The sequence below is a fragment of the Somniosus microcephalus genome, chromosome 28 (genome assembly GCF_052327205.1).
Source record: "Somniosus microcephalus isolate GS21.2 chromosome 28, FLI_Smic_1.0, whole genome shotgun sequence".
NCBI lineage: Eukaryota > Metazoa > Chordata > Chondrichthyes > Squaliformes > Somniosidae > Somniosus > Somniosus microcephalus.
The window spans coordinates 16,238,133-16,257,528 of record NC_141014.1 but is presented as its reverse complement, the minus strand read 5'-3'; the positions used below and the strand labels follow the sequence as shown (position 1 = coordinate 16,257,528).

General features: G+C 43.6%; 1 protein-coding gene across 3 annotated transcripts in view; it reads left to right on the top strand.

The window, feature by feature from the left end:
- LOC147099001 (histone acetyltransferase p300-like) overlaps window positions 1–19,396 on the top strand; it is a 131,571-nt gene that overhangs the window by 103,410 nt on the left and 8,765 nt on the right. For 2 of the 3 annotated variants that reach the window (XM_085969519.1, XM_085969518.1), the window contains exons 22-29: window positions 89–166; window positions 1,731–1,798; window positions 3,083–3,233; window positions 6,216–6,362; window positions 7,326–7,439; window positions 8,531–8,696; window positions 13,606–13,773; window positions 13,970–14,041. In XM_085969519.1, coding sequence (XP_085825645.1) covers window positions 89–166; window positions 1,731–1,798; window positions 3,083–3,233; window positions 6,216–6,362; window positions 7,326–7,439; window positions 8,531–8,696; window positions 13,606–13,773; window positions 13,970–14,041 — 964 coding nt within the window. The remainder of the gene's footprint in view (window positions 1–88; window positions 167–1,730; window positions 1,799–3,082; window positions 3,234–6,215; window positions 6,363–7,325; window positions 7,440–8,530; window positions 8,697–13,605; window positions 13,774–13,969; window positions 14,042–19,396) is intronic. The other variant, XM_085969520.1, reaches the window with a different exon arrangement.

Genomic DNA, 19,396 nt, shown 5'->3' with positions numbered 1-19,396 from the left:
TTTTTTTTAAGGTGGGGCAAAGGATTGCAAAACACCTCATGTTGTCGTCTTATTATTAACGTCATTGGTATCTATCTTCTCTCTGCAGATTTGTTGAATGTACTGAATGTGGTCGGAAAATGCATCAGATCTGTGTCCTTCACCATGAACTTATTTGGCCCTCAGGGTGAGTCACATTGCACACATGGAAGTAATAAGTTTAATATGAGCATGCAGAATTATCTGCACATCTGTCTTAACGGGGTTAAGAAGTAAGTTATTCTGCAAGTAAAAAACGATGTCGTTGAAATTAAGGATGAAGGGCTCCTTCAATGAGTGAGTTACTGCAATGTATGGGTGGACTGTACCACCAAAGAAATTCTCTGGTTTGATCCCTGGTCTGTGTTGAGTTCAGCAGGGCCAACAGCAGAGGTGTTTCAATGGCCCTAGGTTGGGGAGAGGAAATTCAGCAAGGGTTCCCACTCCTAATTATTATCCAGTGACTCCTGCTGGGAGTCCATGCATGCGGGCATCTGGTGAAGGTGAGATCAGCCTGGAGTGTGATACCTCCCATAGTAAAATAGCCTGATACTGTGTAGGTTCACTGGCTATTTTGGCAAGGTGCCAAAGGACCCTTCTAACGAAGGGTCATCGACCTGAAACGTTAGCTCTGTTTCTCTCTTCACAGATGCTGCCTGACCTGAGTATTTCCAGCATTTTCTGTTTTTATTTCAGATTTCCAGCATCCGCAGTATCTTGCTTTTCGGCATGAATGAAATTATAGCCTAACAAGGAGACCGTGCTTTCAAGGGCAGAGATTTGGTGAAGAGGGAAAAGATGAATTTTTGGGGTGGGGGAGGGGAGGGTTTCCAGGATAATCACAGTATCTCTGAAACCCAATTCTCTCAATCTGGCTCCTGTCCAGGAATCTAAACCTAATATTTTGGGATGCATTTTGTAGGGATGTTTTGGAGCAATCTGCCAAACATATTACAGCTTCTAGGCTGAAACACTGCCCATGCACTTTAGAACGCTGAAAGAAAAGTTAATGCCCATTATGGAGGACTATGTTCACAGAACCAGACTGAGACGACCAAGTTTTGTAGTGCTCTGCAATCTCGGAGGCTCATCCTTCAGGCACACTTGTTACAGAATTGTTGGCATGTCTCAAGCAAGCTTCTTATTTGATGGATTTTCATCCTTTTGGTGTTGAGGTGCAACAGACTGACTAACAAAGGTTCGAGAGCTGTCCTAGTGTAGGCTTCTTGCATATTCAATTCAATTTTATTTGTCATATATGCAGCAAACGTGTGTACTGCACAATGAAATGTTGATTTTTACAAATAAAACCATTTGGCGCAGAATGCACGATATCCTTTCATGATTGCAAAGCAGGTTTCAGCCCCATTCCCCAAGGCAACTTCTTTTTAAAAGTCCAGAATCATAGAGACTACTGCAAATGATGCTAAGTTAGTTACCTTGCCTGTTGCAAGCACCATTACAGGCTTCTGTTAAAATAGAAACGTCAATGGGTTCGGTTCCTAAAATGTTATGAAATGCATTTCCATTTCAGAAGAATCTAGCTAAGATTCACTGGCATTGTGTATATTTTCAGTCGCATGTCCCCTTATGGGAATTAACGACTTTCAGCTGATGTGTTTGCCCAACATAGACAAAGAATGAAACTTGCAGTACATTTAAGAAGACTGCCACTTTTATTTTAAAGATCTGTTTTCTTTTGCCTCTTGCAGTTTTGTTTGTGATCCCTGTTTAAAGAAAACTGGGAAAACGAGGAAAGAAAATAAATTCTGTGCAAAAAGTAAGTACTGGTACTGTGTTCTGAGTGTAAATTGGTATTGTAAAACCAAGCCATTTTTCAAAGCTGTATGGCGTGCCTAGTAAAATAATTTCTCCTTTTCACACATCCCAGTTTTTTTTCTTTATCCTCCAAAAGAGGTGTGGTTCTGTGGGTGACTGGCATCACTCTAGTACCTCACCAGTATTCAAGTCTGAGCCTACCATAGATGGTATTGGGAGGCTATTCGACTGTGCAGTCATTGGAACTGAGCTTGGTCCTGCCCACATGTGCCTTCATGGAAGGAGGGGTTGGTCACTGGATGTCAATCAAGTGTCCTTGCTATAACACGAGCAAAAACTTGGATGTTCAAGTCAATCATATTGCTTCTGTCCCGGCCCTGGCTGAGATAAGCAATCCGCACATACTAACGGTTGAGCTTGAATCTTGCTGATTCATCAGCAAACCTCATTCACCTACTGAGGGATTGGGAAAGTCAAGACTGGCCTCTTAAGAAAGAAGAAAGACAGATTTGCATTTATATAGCCCCTTTCATGACCATCAGATGTCCCAAAGTGCTTTAGAATGAAGTACTTTTGAAGTGTAGTCATTGTGATGTAGGAAACGTGGCAGCCAATTTGCGCACGGCAAATCCCACAAACAGCAATGTGAGAATGACCAGATAATCTGTTTTAGATGTTGATTGAGGGATAAATATTGGCCAAGACACCAGGGAGAACTCTCTTGCTCTTCTTCGAAGTAGTGTCATGAGATCTTTTACGTCCACCCGAGAGCAGACGGGGCCTCGGTTTAACGTCTCATCCGAAAGACGTCATCTCAGACAGTGCAGCACTCCCTCAGCACTGCACTGGAGTGTCAGCCTAGATTTTTGAGCTCAAGTCTCTGGGGTGGGGACTTGAACCCACAGCCTTCTGACTCAGAGGCGAGAGTGCTGCCCACTGAGCCACGGCTGACACTCAGTGAGTGTCCTTGCTATGCCACTAGCAATAGCATACTGGTTCACAGTGCTGCTGATTTTTAATAGTTCTTGAAACTATCTCCCTGGAAGGTGATTTCCCCTTGCAGTCAGGCATACTGACCAAAGTCAAAGCAGAGAGGTGAAGAGTGAATTGTGACCAACCTGAATGCACCTCTGGCAGCGTCTTATAATTGGGCCCCAAAGTAGGAGAAAAACATTTTGTCCGAATGCCTTTTCTCTTCTGAGTAGAAATGTAATATTAAAATGTAGGTAGAATGCAGTGGGTGATATTTTTTATTAAAAACTGTGTTCTCCTTTTTTTTTCCTAGGGTTACCAACCACTAAGCTGGGTGTTTACCTAGAAACTCGTATTAACGACTTCCTCCGCAGACAGAATCATCCGGAGGCTGGCGAGTGCACTGTTCGGGTGGTGCACAGTTCAGATAAAATTGTGGAAGTCAAGCCAGGGATGAAGACTAGGTGAGAGATGTTTTCATTTTCACACTAACTTGAAGATCAAAAAGTTACCAACCATAGCTGTAGGGTGCATATTGAATACAGATAAGCATCAACAACTTGCATTTATATAGTGCCTTTTAATGTAGAAAAGCATCCCAAGGCTTCACGGAGGCATAAGGAAGAAAATGGATGCAGATCCGAAGGAGGAAATATAAGGGAGGGGCAGCCAAAAGCTTGGTCAAAGAGGTGGGGTTTAAGGAGGAGAAGGTGGAGAGGCGGAAGTGTTTAGTTGTGGGGCGTGGGGCCTTGGTGGTTGAAGGCACGGCTGCCAATAGTGGGGTGAAGGGAGGGGGAGATGCAGAAGAGGCCATTCAGAAGTGGGGAGTGGTTGTAGTGCACAAGTAGGTACAGAGATGGTGGGGGGGATGAGACCATAGAGGGATTTAAACAGAAGGATGGCAGTTTTATATCTGAAGCTTTGGGAGCCAATGTTGGTTGGGGGCGACAGGGTTGACATGTACTTGGTGTGGGATAGGATGTGGGCAACAGAGTTTTGAATGAGCTGTAGTTTATGGAGGGTGAAGAATGAGACACCAGCCTGGAGAGAATTGGAATAGTTGTGTCTGAAGGTGACAACGGTATTGATGAGGCGGGTTTAATGCTAGATGGGTTGAGGTAAGGACAGAGGCAGGTGATGTTACGAAGGTGAAAATAGACAGTCTTTGTGATGGACAAGATATGGGGTTGCAAGCTCAATTTAGGCTTAATAGGACACAGGTTGCAACCGTTCTTGTTCAGCCTGAGACAGTGGACAAGGAGGGGATGGAGTTGGTGGCAAGGCTAGAAGTATTGTGGCAGGAGCCAAGGAAGATGGCAGTCAACTGTAGGGAGAATGAGGAGGGGATAATACACCGTGATTGCATTGACAAAACTGAGAAACGACTAACCATTAACGCCTCTTGAATCCAAGTTGCAATGTGTGGATCTGTACTAAAGGTCTCTGTGTAGTAAACAAACGTCCCTAAATTACATAGAATCATGGAGCACAGAAGGAGACCATGCACTATAGCTGATCTGATAACTATACTGTGACATGACTATCATACTTTTGTCAGATTGGTTGTGACAGTGGAAGCAACATCAGCTTCTGAAGTTATTCGCCATCTGAGGGTGAGAATATTCAGTTAACCAGCAGAACCCTGACAAGTGGCAAATTATTGGGTTTCCTTCAAAAAAAAGTTATCTGACTTAAAATACATGTTTTTTTTGCCGTTTTATTCATATTCACAAGTATGACTTGTATTCTCTTTAGTGCTTTAAATACAACAAATTTTACCCCGGTTTAAATGCATACGAATTAGGAGCAGGAGTCGGCCACTCGGCCCCTCGAGCCTGCTTTGCCATTCAATAAAATCATGGCTGATCTGATTACTCCACATTCCCGCCTACCCTTGATAAACTTTCACCCCTTGCTTATCAAGAATCTATCTACCTCTGCCTTAAAAATATTCAAAGACTCTGCTTCCACTGCCCTCTGAGGAAGAGAGTTCCAAAGACTCACGACCCTCTGAGAAAAAATTTCTCTTCATCTCTGTCTTAAATGGGTGACCCCTTATTTTTAAACAGTGACCTCTAGTTCTAGATTCTCCCACAAGAGGAAACATCCTCTCCACATCCATCCTGTCCAGACCCCTCAGGATATTATGTTTCAATTAAGTCACCTCTTACTCTTCTAAACTCCAGTGGATACAAGCCTAGCCTGTCGAACCTTTCCTCATAAGACAAGCCACCCATTCCAGGTATTAGTCTAGTAAACCTTCTCTGAACTGCTTCCAATGCATTTACATCCTTCCTTAAATAAGGAGACCAATACTGTACACAGTACTCCAGATGTGGTCTCGCCAATGCCCTGTATAACTGAAGCATAACCTCCCTACTTTTGTATTCAATTCCCCTCACAATAAACAATTAACATTCTATCAGCTTTCCTAATTACTTGCTGTATCTGCATACTAACCTTTTGCGATTCATGCACTAGGACGCCTAGATCCCTCTGCATCTCCAAGCTCTGCAATCTCTCACCATTTAGATAATATGCTTTTTTATTCGTCCTGCCAAAATGGACAATTTCACATTTTCCCACATTATACTCCATTTGCCAGATCTTTGTCCATTCACTTTAACCTATCTATATCCCTTTGTAGCCTCCTTATGTCCTCTTCACAATTTACTTTCCTACCTATCTTTGTGTCATCAGCAAATTTAGCAACCATCCCTTCATCCCTTCAAGTCATTTAAAAAAATTATAAATGGATAAATGGATTTATGTTGCCAAGAGTGAACTAGACCTTCAGCAGACTGGCCTATTAGTAATGCATGTGTGCCAGTGATACTTGCATTCATACCATCACCTGCAAGTTCCCCTCCAAGTCACACCATCCTGACTTGGGAATATATCGCTGTTCCTTCATCGTCGCTGGGTCAAAATCCTGGAACTCCCTCCCTAACAGCACTGTTGGGAGTACCTTCACCACACGGACTGCAGCGGTTCAAGAAGGTGGCTCACCTCCACCTTCTCGAGGGCAATTAGGGATGGGCAATAAATGCCAGCAATGCCCACATCCCAGGAACGAATAGAAAAAAAATTCTGAATATTGACATTTAATATTTGAAGATAATGTAGTATATAGTTATGTTACCCTCGTGTGCCGTATCCAATTTCCACCACAGGTTCCAACTAACTAACTGGGAATTGTAATGTCTAATGTAGGTTCGGAATGTCATCCAGGTGCAAAGGTTGGAAACTGCACATCAACAGTGCAGTATATTCTAGTCTGTCGGTGCACCTGAGTTCATCTTGCAAATTGGTTTAACGTTTACAAATGTGATATTTTAATGATAGTTAAATTCACTTTGTTACATATTACGTCTTGAAGATGCATTCCATTGTCAAAACTTGAGAATTCAATCAAACCATTAGTTACTTGATTTATTTCCTTATAGGTTTGTTGATAATGGAGAGATGGCAGAGTCGTTTCCTTATCGAACAAAAGCTTTGTTTGCCTTTGAAGAGATTGATGGTGTGGACGTGTGTTTCTTCGGCATGCATGTGCAGGAGTACGGTTCAGACTGTCCTCCGCCCAATCAGAGGTGAGCCCAATAGTTGGCTAGTTATAATACTTGTGTCATTACCTTTGCACAGCAGATACGTTGTATGGTGGAAAGTGACTTGCTTAGGGTGTTGGTCAAACCCCATCTAGTGTACTGGGAGAGAGTATAAGTCCAGACATCAAGAATTTAAGTTAATGAGGAAAGGTTAAGGAATTTGAGCTTGTTTACTTTGGGGGGGGGGGAAAAGAAAACTTGGATGTTTATGACTAATTGAATTTTTCAAGATTTTCAAAGGAATTGACATCGATCCCGGCCAATTGTTCATAATGGCAAAGGGGGTACAGGTTTAAAAAATGCCAAGTTTGAGTGATGAGGAAAGTCAGTTGGAACTTTTTCACCCAAAGGGTAATACATTTGTGGACTAAATCACCATGGATGGCCACTGAGGCAGTCAGCATGAATGGGTTCAAGGGACAATTTGATGGGTTTCTGGAGAGAGAAGCGATTGAGGCAATGGGTGAGGGTGATCTATGGAAAAGGGATGCTGGGGCAAATGGACAGTTTTTCTGTTTATAAAAAAAAAAAAAAATGATTTCTGCCTTTCTATTCCCAGTCACACTGTATAGTTGAGAAGTGTCAGTATCTTTTTCAAAGAAGCAAGAATATTCTGGTTGTTCAAAATACAGCTGAATGCTTGACTGGAAGTTACGGTTCTTGATGGGCTGAATCATCATATTTCTGTCTAGTCTGTAATTTACTTTTTGAACGACTCTTGTTTTCTTACTTGGAGCATTTGACCATGTTGTGGCCACAGATTTCTTACGGTATTGAACACTGTGGTCTGTTCCTTTATGTTCAGTGCTTTGACTGTCGAAAAATGGTTATTACATTTAACAACCATGAAGTCGAGCTGTGAAGGCCAGCAAGAAACAATGCTGTAACTTTAAAATTGTGTATTTTTGCAGCTTTTGGAGATGCTAAATGATTGCTTTTCCTTTGTAGACGTGTGTATATATCATACCTCGACAGTGTACATTTTTTCCGCCCTCGATGTCTGAGAACAGCCGTCTATCATGAAATCCTGATTGGATACTTAGAATACGTAAGGAAATTAGGGTAAGTGTTCACTTTGGGGAGGCTGCTGTGATCACACTAAAACCTTCCTTCAAAATTAATCTTTTTTTTTAGATGCTACATTCTTCGAATTCTGGCAGTGCTTATCTTGCCTCTTGATTGTTTTCACTGCTCTACCTGATTTTAAAATGCAATTTTTTTTGTGTGAATTCATGTTAGGATTTTATTGGCTGTTCGTTTAATGAGAAAGAGAACTGTGCAAAAAAAAATGGGATGAAAATATGCTTTTTTGTGTTCACGCAGTAAGCTTTTGACAGATCGTGTATATTAAATAAATGTAACTGCAGGAAACTCTCTTTTAACCGGCACCTAAATCTCTCTTAACCGGCAAAATTCAGGAGTAGGTTCAGGAAAGTTTTACTGTATATTAGTGGCCGTGTAACCGGGGTTCCTGGATCTGTGGCCGTGTAACCGGGGTTCCTGCACCTGTGGCCGTGTAACCGGGGTTCCTGCACCTGTGGCCGTGCAACAGGGACTCCTGGATCTGTGGCCGTGTAACCGGGGCTCTCGTACCTTGGTAAGTATACCTCTCTGTAATCCGGACTTTTTGATCAACCGGCACCATGCCGGTCCTGTCGGTGCCGGATGAAAAAAGAGTTTCCTGTAGTGTTTTTTTTTTCTTGGCACAGTGTCTGATGGGTCCACTTCAAAGCATAAAATTGGGAACCTCCTGGTCAATGTTCCCTCTAAAAAAAATTTTGGGTGCGCAGCCCACTCAAATTTCCGCGCATGTGCGTTTTTTCCATTGAGAAACCGGCAAGCAGCCTGCGCAGGAGTTTTAGGCAGCCGCGCAGCTAAACGGGAACATTGCTCCTGGTTGCTTTCCTGAAAGAGGGCGTGACCAAGTGCAAGTGCCCAGCTTCCAAACCCTTCCACATTCAACTGTTGAAATGGCAACTTTGAAATGCATGAGAGTGCATGTCTTTTTTTTCTGCATCTCCCCTATGAGGAGAAACCGACCTCTGTTGGAAAAGTTTCCATCCTACAGTCTCGGCCTGTATTTTTGTGTGCACCTGTGCAAAAGATTCTAATCTGGCTTTGTACTTATTCTTGTATTTTAATTCCCATCCCAGATACACAGCGGGACACATTTGGGCCTGTCCTCCAAGTGAAGGTGATGATTATATTTTTCACTGCCATCCGCTGGACCAGAAAATCCCTAAGCCCAAAAGACTGCAGGAGTGGTACAAGAAGATGTTGGACAAGGCAGTGACAGAGCGAATAATTCATGATTATAAGGTATTGTGCATGGCCTTCACTATCATTACAATACTAAGATCCAGTTGTCTCGTTGAGATGCACACCATTTCCAACTACAACAACAACAACTTGCATTTATATAAAGCACCTTTAAAGTAGAAAAATGCCCCATGGCTCTGTAGCGTCATAAGGGGGAGAAAAATGGACGCCAAGCCAAAGAAGAAGATATAGTAGGGGTGGGTAAAAGCTTTAGCCAAAGAGGTGGGTCTTAACCGGAGAGAGGTGGAAGGTTTTAGGGAGGGAATTCCATAGATTGAAGCTTGGGTGGCTTACAGCAAGGCCACTAATAGTGGTGTGCACAAAAGAGGGAATGCATAAGGCACCATAGTCAGAGGAAGGAAGAGTTCAAAGGGTATTGAAGTGCTGGAGGAGTAATAGGGAGGGGTAAAACCATGGCGTGATTTGAACACATGAGAATTCTAAATGTGAGGTGTTAGAGAACTGGGTGCTAGTGTAGGTCAGCACGGTCAGGGTGATGGGAGCTGGACTTGGTGTGGGGTAGGATACAGGCAGCAGAGATTTGGATGAGCTGTAGTTTACAGAGGGTAATGAGTTGGAGGCTGGCCCTGAGACCATTGGAGTAGGTGAAGCTAGGTGACAGCAGCAGCTAGGCTGAGGCAGAGGTGGGTGATAGAGATGAAAGTAGCAGAACTATTAATGGAGAGGAAATGGGGTCAGAAGGGTAGAATGTGACACTGAGGTTGTGAACAACCTGGCTTATCCTGAGAGGGAGGTGGAGTAACTGGTGAGCATACGCAGTTTGTGATGGGGGCCAAAGATGATTGCTTCAGTCTTTCCATTATTCAGCTACGGAAATTATGGCTCATCCAAGACTGCATGTCGGACAAGCGGCCTGATAACACAAGAGACAGTGGAGGAGTTGAGAGAGGTGGTGGAGAAGTAGAGCTGTATGTTGTCAGCATACATTTGAAACCTGACCCCATGTCTGATGATGATGTTGCTAAGAGGAAGATAAAGAGGGAACCAAGGCTAAATCTCTGGGCAACTTGGAGTACGAAGAGAAGCCATTGGTAGTGATGCTTTGAGCACGATTAGACAGGTGAAAGGGGGAACCAAGATGGGCAGTGGAGGAGAGGTGGTGTAGTCAACAAGGTTACAGAGGTGTCCAGGAGGGATAATGCACCAAGGTCGCAGGCACAGAGAATGTTAATGATTTTGCATAGGACCGCTTCAGTGACATGGGAAAGATTCAAACACCGGTTACAGGAAAGATGGGTATGGACCTGGGAGATAACAACTTGTTCTAGGACTTTGGAGAGGAAATGAGATGGGGCAGTAGTTTGCAAGCGCAGGGAGGTTGAGGGAATTTATTTTTGAGTAATTGGGTGATCATGGCAATTTTGAAAAGGACGACCGTGCCTGAGTGGAGGAAATCAAAATGTCAGCTGGCATATGGGGGAAGTTGGGTGGTCAGGGCTTTAGTAGGAATGGAACTGAGGGAGCAGGAAGTGAGTCTCATTGATGAGATGTGATTGGAGAAGCTAGAGAGATTGGGGATCAGGACTAGAGCAATGTTCCCTCTAATTTTTCTTTGTACTGAGTAAGCCATGAACAACTCGTGAGTGTGAATTTTTTGTCCATGGGCTAATTTTATAACGACAACAACTTGCATTCACCTGCGCCAAATGGACAGCCAAGGGATCGAGTCTGGAATTGTTTAAACTGTGTCCTAGCAATCGTGCGCACCCTGAGCAAATTTGTGACTGCTAGGGAAGGATTCAAAGACATTGCTGCATGCTGCTGTTCTGCCTTGATACAACTGCCACTCGAGTCTTTGGCTCAATTCTCTCTGAACTGCACCACAAAGCAACGTATTGAATCCCAGAGAATAGTACAGCACAGGAGGCTGCCAATTGGCCCATCGAGACTGCGCCTGCTCGCTCGAAGAGCAATCCAGTCAGTCCCACTCCCCCCTGCGCTTTCCCCATATCCCTGCAATTTTTTCTCCTTCAAGCATTCATCCAATTTCCCTTTTGAAAGCTACTATTGAACCTGTATCCACCGCCCCATCAGGCAGCGCATTCCAAATCCTAACCACTCGTGTAAAAATGTTGCCTCTGGTTCTTTTGCCAATCACCTTAAACCTGTGCCCTCTGGTTATCGACCCTTCAGCCATTGGAAACAGTTTCTCTTTATTTACTCTGTCTAAATCTTTCATGATTTTAAACACCTCTATCAAATCTCCTCTTAGCCTTCTCTGCTCCACGGAGAACAACCCCAGCTTCTCTAGTCTATCCACTTATTATTCTGCATGCAACTTAAATATTATATTTGTGATTAGACCTGCCAATGCACTGTTAATTTTTCTCCCTTAATACATAAAGTTCACTCACACTTTTTAGTGTCGGTGAGCGGAAAGACTCTTTCAGCCCAGCTGGCAGCCCTGAAGTTCAAAAAATACAATCCTGTTCTGTTAAGTCCTGATGTTTCAAGCCTCAGGATTTCTAACAACCGATTTTTGGTCAGGGTGGGGAGGAAGGAGAAGGCTGCACTGAATGATCCCAAAGACTGGGGATGGAAAACTGTGCCATGGAGGGGGGCAGGAGTTGTTCCCTGACAGGGGTAAGGAAGTATTAGAAAGGTGGAGGGTTTTGTTTTCAATAAGGATTTGGGATATGTTATCTTCAGACTGTTTGCCACACGATCCTACGGTAGAGAAGCTCTGCTGGAAATTACATCCCAAAATGAGCACAGAAACTCAAATTCAAGTAACAAACCTAGCACGGGATGTCAGAAAATCCCACACTCAAAATGAACAGGTTCACTTGATTTTCTACCTGAGACCATCAGACCTCAAGACCCTTTCCCATAATTAGAGGTAAACTCTCAACTTCAGTGTTACAACAGCGTACATTATCTGTTTTATGGAGGGAGCACTTAAGATATGAAGCCTATAGAACTTACTCTCAGTTACCGGGGACATTGCGCGACTCTGTGATTTTGGAGCATGATGAACTTCGAGACCAATGAGTTCACAAGCTCTCCCGTGCTACCTGCAAGTGTTCAATGGTGCAATCCGTACTTGTCGATTAATGTTCTACTCAAAAGCAGTTTCTAAAACTCACAGTCACGGCAAATACTTTACACAAGCCACGCAAAGCCTTGCAGGATTAAAATTGATTTTACACCATGAATAGAAAACTATTATAAGTTGCACACTTATAAAATGATTTGTGGACTACACAACGCTTGGCTTGTTAACATTAAAGCTTCGATTGAGATATTTTACACTGTTGAACATTACTCCCACTGCTTGGCGCAACAGGCGATTTAACACTAAATTAACTAGTGCACTTAATGGCTTTGATCTTGTGGTGGGGATGTCCCAATGCAGTTATTATAGAAAACTGCAAAAAAAAAATTACCTTTTTTTTTTGGAGGAGCAACCTGAGAGTGGGGGATGGGGGGGGGGAAGTGATGGTGAGGAGAGAGGCAAGTTTCACATTCTCACCACTTTCTCTTTCTAAAATGACACTATAGAAAGAAAGCGTTGCATTTATATAGCGCCTTTCACGACCACTGGACATCTCAAAGCGCTTTACAGCCATTGAAGTACTTTTTTTGAAGTGGAGTCACTATTGTAATGTGGGAAACGTGACAGCCAGTTTGTGCACAGCAAGGCCCCTCAAACAGCAATGTGATAATGACCAGATAATCTGTTTTTTTGTTGGGTTGGTTGAGGGATAAATATTGGCCAGGACACCGGGGATAACTCCCCTGCTCCTCTTCAAAATAGTGCCGTGGGATCTTTTACGTCCACCCAAGAGAGCAGACGGGGCCTCGGTTTAACGTCTCATCTGAAAGACGGCACCTCCGACAGTGCAGCACTCCCTCAGCACTGCACTGGAGTGTCGGCCTAGCTTTATGTGCTCAGGTCCCTGGAGTGGGACTTGAACCCACAACATTCTGACTCCGAGGCGAGGGTGCTACCCACTGAGCCACAGCTGACACATATAAGGAAAATATAGGGAAAAATCCATCATGACATCTCTGCAAATACAATTTTTTTTTAATGTGCACAACGCGCCTCAACAGTGTATCCCCACAAAATGAGCATTGTTTAGATTTTAAGTTTGGCCCCTGAACCAAAAGCTCCTGAAACACTCCCAGCTGATCCGACCTGTCAATCCCCATCATATGCACCGCCCATTGCAGATCCCATTGGCTACCCTTCAGTACCAGCCTGCACTCGATTGGCTGGTGCGGCTGTCAATATAAAGTTCGCCGTTAAAATCCACTCGCACTGCTTCACAGCAGCTGCTGGCATTTGAAACTATGACTGAAGTGAGACAGCTTGGTGATATTCAACACAAATCACCGCCACTGTTGCATTTTAATGCATTTTCTTACCAACCCGCTGCCCAACAGTTTAAAAAATCATGTATTTTTTTTTAAACTTTTTGAGAATGTGGCATTTTATAAACAATCCTTTCACCTCACTGCAAAAATCAGTATTCTATTGAAACCCTCCAACATTTAAATCAGGCGAAAATTGATGGAGTTTTAAAATCTGCTATTGGGAGCTGGGTTTGCATTGGAGGAATAGCCTGAGACTTACTATCGGCATTTGTGCCCAACCGGCTGCTCTCTGGGCAGCAGTGTTCTCACTGGCAGGCCTCAGTAAAAACTTCTGGCTTTTCCCTCGCTTCCTTCAGTCTGCATTTCTTACATTTGCACAAAGGGCCATTTGCTCTGAACCCATGCTTAGAGCACACAGCACTCCTACCCGGCCATGACCCAGAGTGTGGTCTCCTCCATTCCGCACACGCTGATGGCACGACGTAAGAGCTGAATAGGTAGTCATGTGATCTCATTTGAACAGTATAATGAGCGATAGTTGCATTCATAATGTGCTTCTCCCTTGCAGGATATATTTAAGCAGGCAACAGAGGACAGATTGACTAGTGCAAAGGAGTTGCCGTATTTTGAAGGTGACTTCTGGCCGAATGTGTTGGAAGAAAGCATCAAAGAGCTGGAGCAGGAAGAAGAGGAGCGTAAGAGAGAGGAAAACAACACTTCTAGTGAGAGCACTGATGTAAGTCACCAGATATGGCCATTATCTTGGGGTTATGTACTGTGTCTCAAAATGGAGATTCACCAGATGAAAAGACCCCTACAGATGCTGTGTGCCATATCTAAATTCTAGAAATAGTTTTAACTTTTGGAAACTGGACAGTGTTCACCTTCCGCCAAATCAGTTTAACATCTGTCTGCCATTTGGTATACTACAGGAAACTTTGGTTTATCCGGAGGTTAACTGTCCGGAATGCTCGAGCCACCGGCAAAATTCAGGAGTCGGTTCAGTAAGTTTTTCCTTTTCGTTGCCTTTTTTTTCCACCAGTCAGGCTCTGCAAGGTCTAGCTAAAGCTGTTGCTCCGCTACAGAGATGCTTGCAAGCTACGGCCGACTGTTTAGAAGCTGCAGGGTTTGTTACTAGATACGGAGCTCAAAAGCTTCCGTATGTTTTAACATTAGCGCTGGTTTGTCCGGCAGTTTTGATGGGACGGCAACAGCTCGGTCCCGTCGGTGCCGGATATCACGAAGTTTCCTGTAGCTTGAAAGAGACAGCCCACAGAATAATCCCTGCAAATGGTGATGCTGAATTCACTCAGGAGCTTTCCAGCTTTTCTTTTACTTGCTGTAAGAAATGGTGATACTTCAGTGATTTTTTCTGCCATGTTAGACTTACAAAAGGGAAACTAGCAGGTAGAGAGAAAGTGTTTTTTTTTAATAAATGGTGCATGTTACTGCAACAGACCTACATACCTAAATAATTTGTACTTAAACACCTAATTAGTTACTCAGTAACTTAAAAATAGAACGGCTTTTCTTCAAACTTTGTTTCCTTTCTGCGTTAGATGAGCTGTAAAGTATGACTGTTTATCTACACAAACACTGGTGGTTATCTTTAAGGTTGTTTCTTTGAATTTTCTGTCATTAAGGTGAGGGATATTAATGCTGGGGAATGGGGCACTTTCTATTTCAGACACTCACTGTCTGCATCCAGCACTGCTACCCTCAATAATGTATCTAATCCCCACTATTCTATTTTCCTATTTGGTGGCGCCAAAGAGCTGCTTATTTGAAATATATTTCCTCTTTGCCTGAACTGGTTGCCAAACTTAATTGTCTTTTGAAGGGAAGCAAAGGCAAGCAAGAAAGATGATTCTCAATATCAGGTGTTTCATTTACGTGAAGGTCAACACAGTTTGGTTTGTTGTCTTTGGAAGAGAAGAAACCAAATTAAGTTATTTAGATTGTGAAATTGAAAAGAGTTACAATTGGAAGTATTTCTGGAAAGAGAGGGGCTTGTGAATATGGTGAAAGGGCAGGTAGGTGAAGTTAATTGCATGAAAAAGCAACATGATTGTTGGGCAAAATTACCTTTTCCTATTTTTAAATTCTTGTTTTTAAAAAAAAAACGCAGAAAATGTTGCCAAGTACACGGCAGGTTAGTTATTCGAGTAATCCTATCCAAAGCAGGTGCAGTGCATTGCCAACATTTTTGTTTTTTATTTTAGTTTTACAGCATATGCAGCTTTTTCTACTGTCTGGTTTACTTTCCTGTTTGAAGGTACATGTGTGTAGTCGCCTTGTCTGCTTTTTATTTTCCTGGTCCTTTTGGTGTTCCTATACCATTAGTTGAGAGGGCAAACAGGTGATTTGCTACCTGGGCCCTGTCAATGCCTTTGAGCTATCTTATCTAACTCTCATAGCCTGTCCACGTGGATTGAATCTAATCCTTTTGTTATCAAATCTGGGCCTCCATATCATCCACCATGTGGGAGGACCAAAACTGAACACTATTCTAAGTGAGGCCTAACGAAGGTCTTGTACAAAGACTAGTATTTTTTGAAATAAAAACAGAACGCTGGAAATGTAGGCAAATCTCAGAAGTGTGCAAATAATAGTGGGGGATTTCAACTTCCCCAATATTAACTGGGATAGTCAGAGTGTGAAAGGCTTAGCGGGTGCAGAATTCTTAAAGTGCATCCAGGAGAGCTTTTTGAGCCAGCATGTAGAAAGTCCTACGAGAGAGGGGGCGGTACTGGACCTAATTCTAGGGAATGTGGCCGGGCAAGTGGTAGAAGTGTTAGTAGGTGAGCACTTTGGTGACGGTGACCATAATTCGGTGAGATTTAAGGTAGTCATGGAAAAGGACAAGGATGGACCGGAAATAAAGGTTCTAAATTGGGGGAAGGCCGATTTTAATATGATAAGGCAGGATCTGGCCAATGTGGACTGGGATCAGCTACTTGAAGGAAAATCCACATCGGAGCAATGGGAGTCTTTCAGAAAGGAAATTGAGAGAGTACAATAGCAACATGTTCCAGTAAAGGTCAAGGGTGGGACCAACAAGCCCAGGGAACCTTGGATGTCAAGGGATATATGAGAATGGATTAGGAAAAAAAGGGGGGCTTTTGGCAGATACAAAGGACTAAAGACAGAAGAAGCCCTAGAGGAGTATAAAAAGTGCAGGGGGATACTTAAAGAAATTAGGAGAGCGAGGAGGGGCCATGAAATAACACTGGCGAGCAAAATAAAGGAAAAACCTAAGGTGTTTTATTATAAGTATATTAAGGGCAAGAGGATAACTAGGGAAAGAGTAGGGCCCATTAGGGACCAAAGTGGCAAGCTGTGTGTAGAGCCAGAAGATGTAGGCGGGGTTTTAAATGAATTTTTTGCATCTGTGTTCACTATGGAGAAGGACGATGTGGACATAGCAATCGGGCAGGGGGACTGTGATATACTTGAACATATTAGCATCGAGAGGGAGGAGGTACAAGCGGTTTTAGCAGGCTTAAAAGTGGATAAATCCCCAGGCCCGGACGAGATGTATCCCAGGCTGCTGTGTGAGGCAAAGGAGGAGATTGCAGGGGCTCTGACACAAATTTTCAGAACCTCTCTGGCCACAGGGGATGTGCCAGAGGACTGGAGAACAGCTAACGTAGTACCATTATTCAAGAAGGGTAGCAGGGATAAACCAGGGAATTACAGGCCAGTGAGCCTAACATCAGTGGTAGGGAAATTATTGGGAAAAAATTCTGAGGGACAGAATTAGTCTCCACTTGGAGAGGCAAGGATTAATTAGGGATAGCCAGCATGGCTTTGTCAAGGGAAGATCATGTCTGACCAATTTGATTGAATTTTTCGAGGGGGTGACTAGGTGTGTGGATGAGGGTAGTGCAGTGGACTTCAGTAAGGCTTTTGATAAAGTCCCGCATAGGAGACTGGTCAGGAAGGTAAGAGCCCATGGGATCCAGGGTGCCTTGGCACATTGGATCCAAAACTGGCTTAGTGGCAGAAGGCAGAGGGTGATGGTGGAAGGTTGTTTTTGTGACTGGAAGCCTGTGTCCAGTGGGGTACTGCAGGGATCGGTGCTGGGTCCTTTGCTGTTTGTGGTCTACATTAATGATTTGGATGTGAATGTAAAAGGTATGATCAGTAAGTTTGCAGATGACATGAAAATTGGTGGGGTGGTAAATAGCGAGGAGGGAAGCCTCAGGCTACAGGACAATATAGATGGGTTGGTCAGATGGGCGGAACAGTGGCAAATGGAATTTAACCCTGAAAAGTGTGAGGTGATGCATTTTGGACAGACTAACAAGGCAAGGGAATACACAATGAATGGTAAGACCCTAGGAAAGACAGAGGATCAGAGGGACCTTGGTGTGCATGTACATAGATCCCTGAAGGCAGCAGAACAGGTGGATAAGGTGGTTAAAAAGGAATATGGGATACTTGCCTTCATTAGCCGAGGCATAGAATATAAGAGCAGGGAGGTTATGATGGAGCTGTACAAAATGCTGGTAAGGCCACAGCTGGAGTACTGTGTGCAATTCTGGTCGCCACACTATAGGAAGGATGTGATTGCTTTGGAGAGGGTGCAGAGGAGATTTACCAGGATGTTACCTGGGCTGGAGCGCTTCAGCTATGAAGAAAGACTGGACAAGCTGGGGTTGTTTTCCTTGGAGCAGAGAAGGCTGAGGGGGGACCTGATTGAGGTGTACAAAATTATATGGGGCATAGATAGGGTAGATAGAAAGGAACTTTTCCCCTTCGTAGAGGGGTCAATAAGAAGGGGGCATAGATTCACGGTAAGGGGCAGGAGGTTTAGAGGGGATTTGAGGAAAAACTTTTTCACCCAGAGGGTGGTTGGAATCTGGAACTCACTGCCTGAAAGGGTGGTAGAGGCAGGAACCCTCACAACATTCAAGAAGCATTTGGATGAGCACTTGAAATGCCATGGCATACAAGGCTACGGACCAAATGCTGGAAAATGGGATTAGATTAGACAGGGCTTGATGGCCGGCGCGGACGCGATGGGCCGAAGGGCCTCTTTCTGTGCTGTATAACTCTATGACTCAGCAGGTCAGGCAGCAACTGTGGAGAGAGAAACAGTTTTAACATTTCATGTCGATGACCTTTCATCAGAACTGGAAAAATTAAGGATGATTGTACAAGGCATCTCCTTTTGCCTTGTCCCATTGCCATCTCCTTTTGCCCTGTGCAATCAGATCTTTTGTCATTTAATCTCTCCTGCCTTCCACCCTATCACAGACCTTCACTTTTGTCCTTTCCTCCTCTCCCCCTTTCCCTGCACTTGCTTAAAACCTTGTTATACCTCTTAACTTTTCCAGTTCTGATGAAAGCTCATCGACCTGAAACGTTAACTCTGTTTCTCTCTCCACAGATGCTGCCTGACCTGCTGAGTGTTCCAGCATTTTCTGTTTTTATTTCAGATTTCCAGCATCCGCAATATTTTGCTTTTGTACTACAGGAAACTTTCGTTTAACTGGAGGTTAAATGTCTGGAAAGTTCTATCTACCGGCAAAATTCAGGAACCGTTTCCTATAAGTTTTTTTTACTTCTCGTTGCTTTTTTTTTCCAGTCAGGCTCTGCAAGGTCTAGCTGAAGCGGTTGCTTAGCTACAGAGACGCTTTTAAGCTGCGGCCGACTGTTTTGAAGCTGTTGCTAAGCAACAGGGTTTGTTGATTCACACGGAGCTCAAAAGCTCCGTATGTTTTAACATTAGCGCTGGTTTCTACGACAGTTTTGATGGTACGGCACCAGCTCGGTCCCGTCAGTGCCGGATACCAGAAAGTTTCCTGTAGTACTTTTTAATATGTATTTGATCATCCTGACCATACACTGTGCCACAGTGGTCATATTCATGTACTGTGACACCTAGGTTTTCTCCAGCTCAACCGTCTTAAGCTCACAACCCTGCACGCTGTATATGTTTGGCATCAGCCCTACCTATGTGAATAACACTACATTTATCTATTCTAAATGACATCCGTCAGACGTGGTCCCATTCCCCCAACACATCGTTAAACGCCTACGAATCTGTTTTTCTCATCTAAGGTTCTAACACTCGCACAAATCTTTTTATCATGAAGTTCTATCTCTCTACCTTTTTTGAACTTTCTCTCTTGTGTCTGACTACTATAAAAATGCATAAGATCAGTATTTCTTAAACACTGGATATTTTGTGTCATTGGATTCATTGTCTGCTTTACCTGTCTTGTGTTTTTATTGCTGGGTGTGTCTTTTTCTCTCCTTTCTCTCTCTCTCTCTCTCCCTCACGTCTCATTATTTCCTGTCACCATTGTCACTCTGTCCCATCCTGTCTGCTGCCACTGTTCAATTTCCCT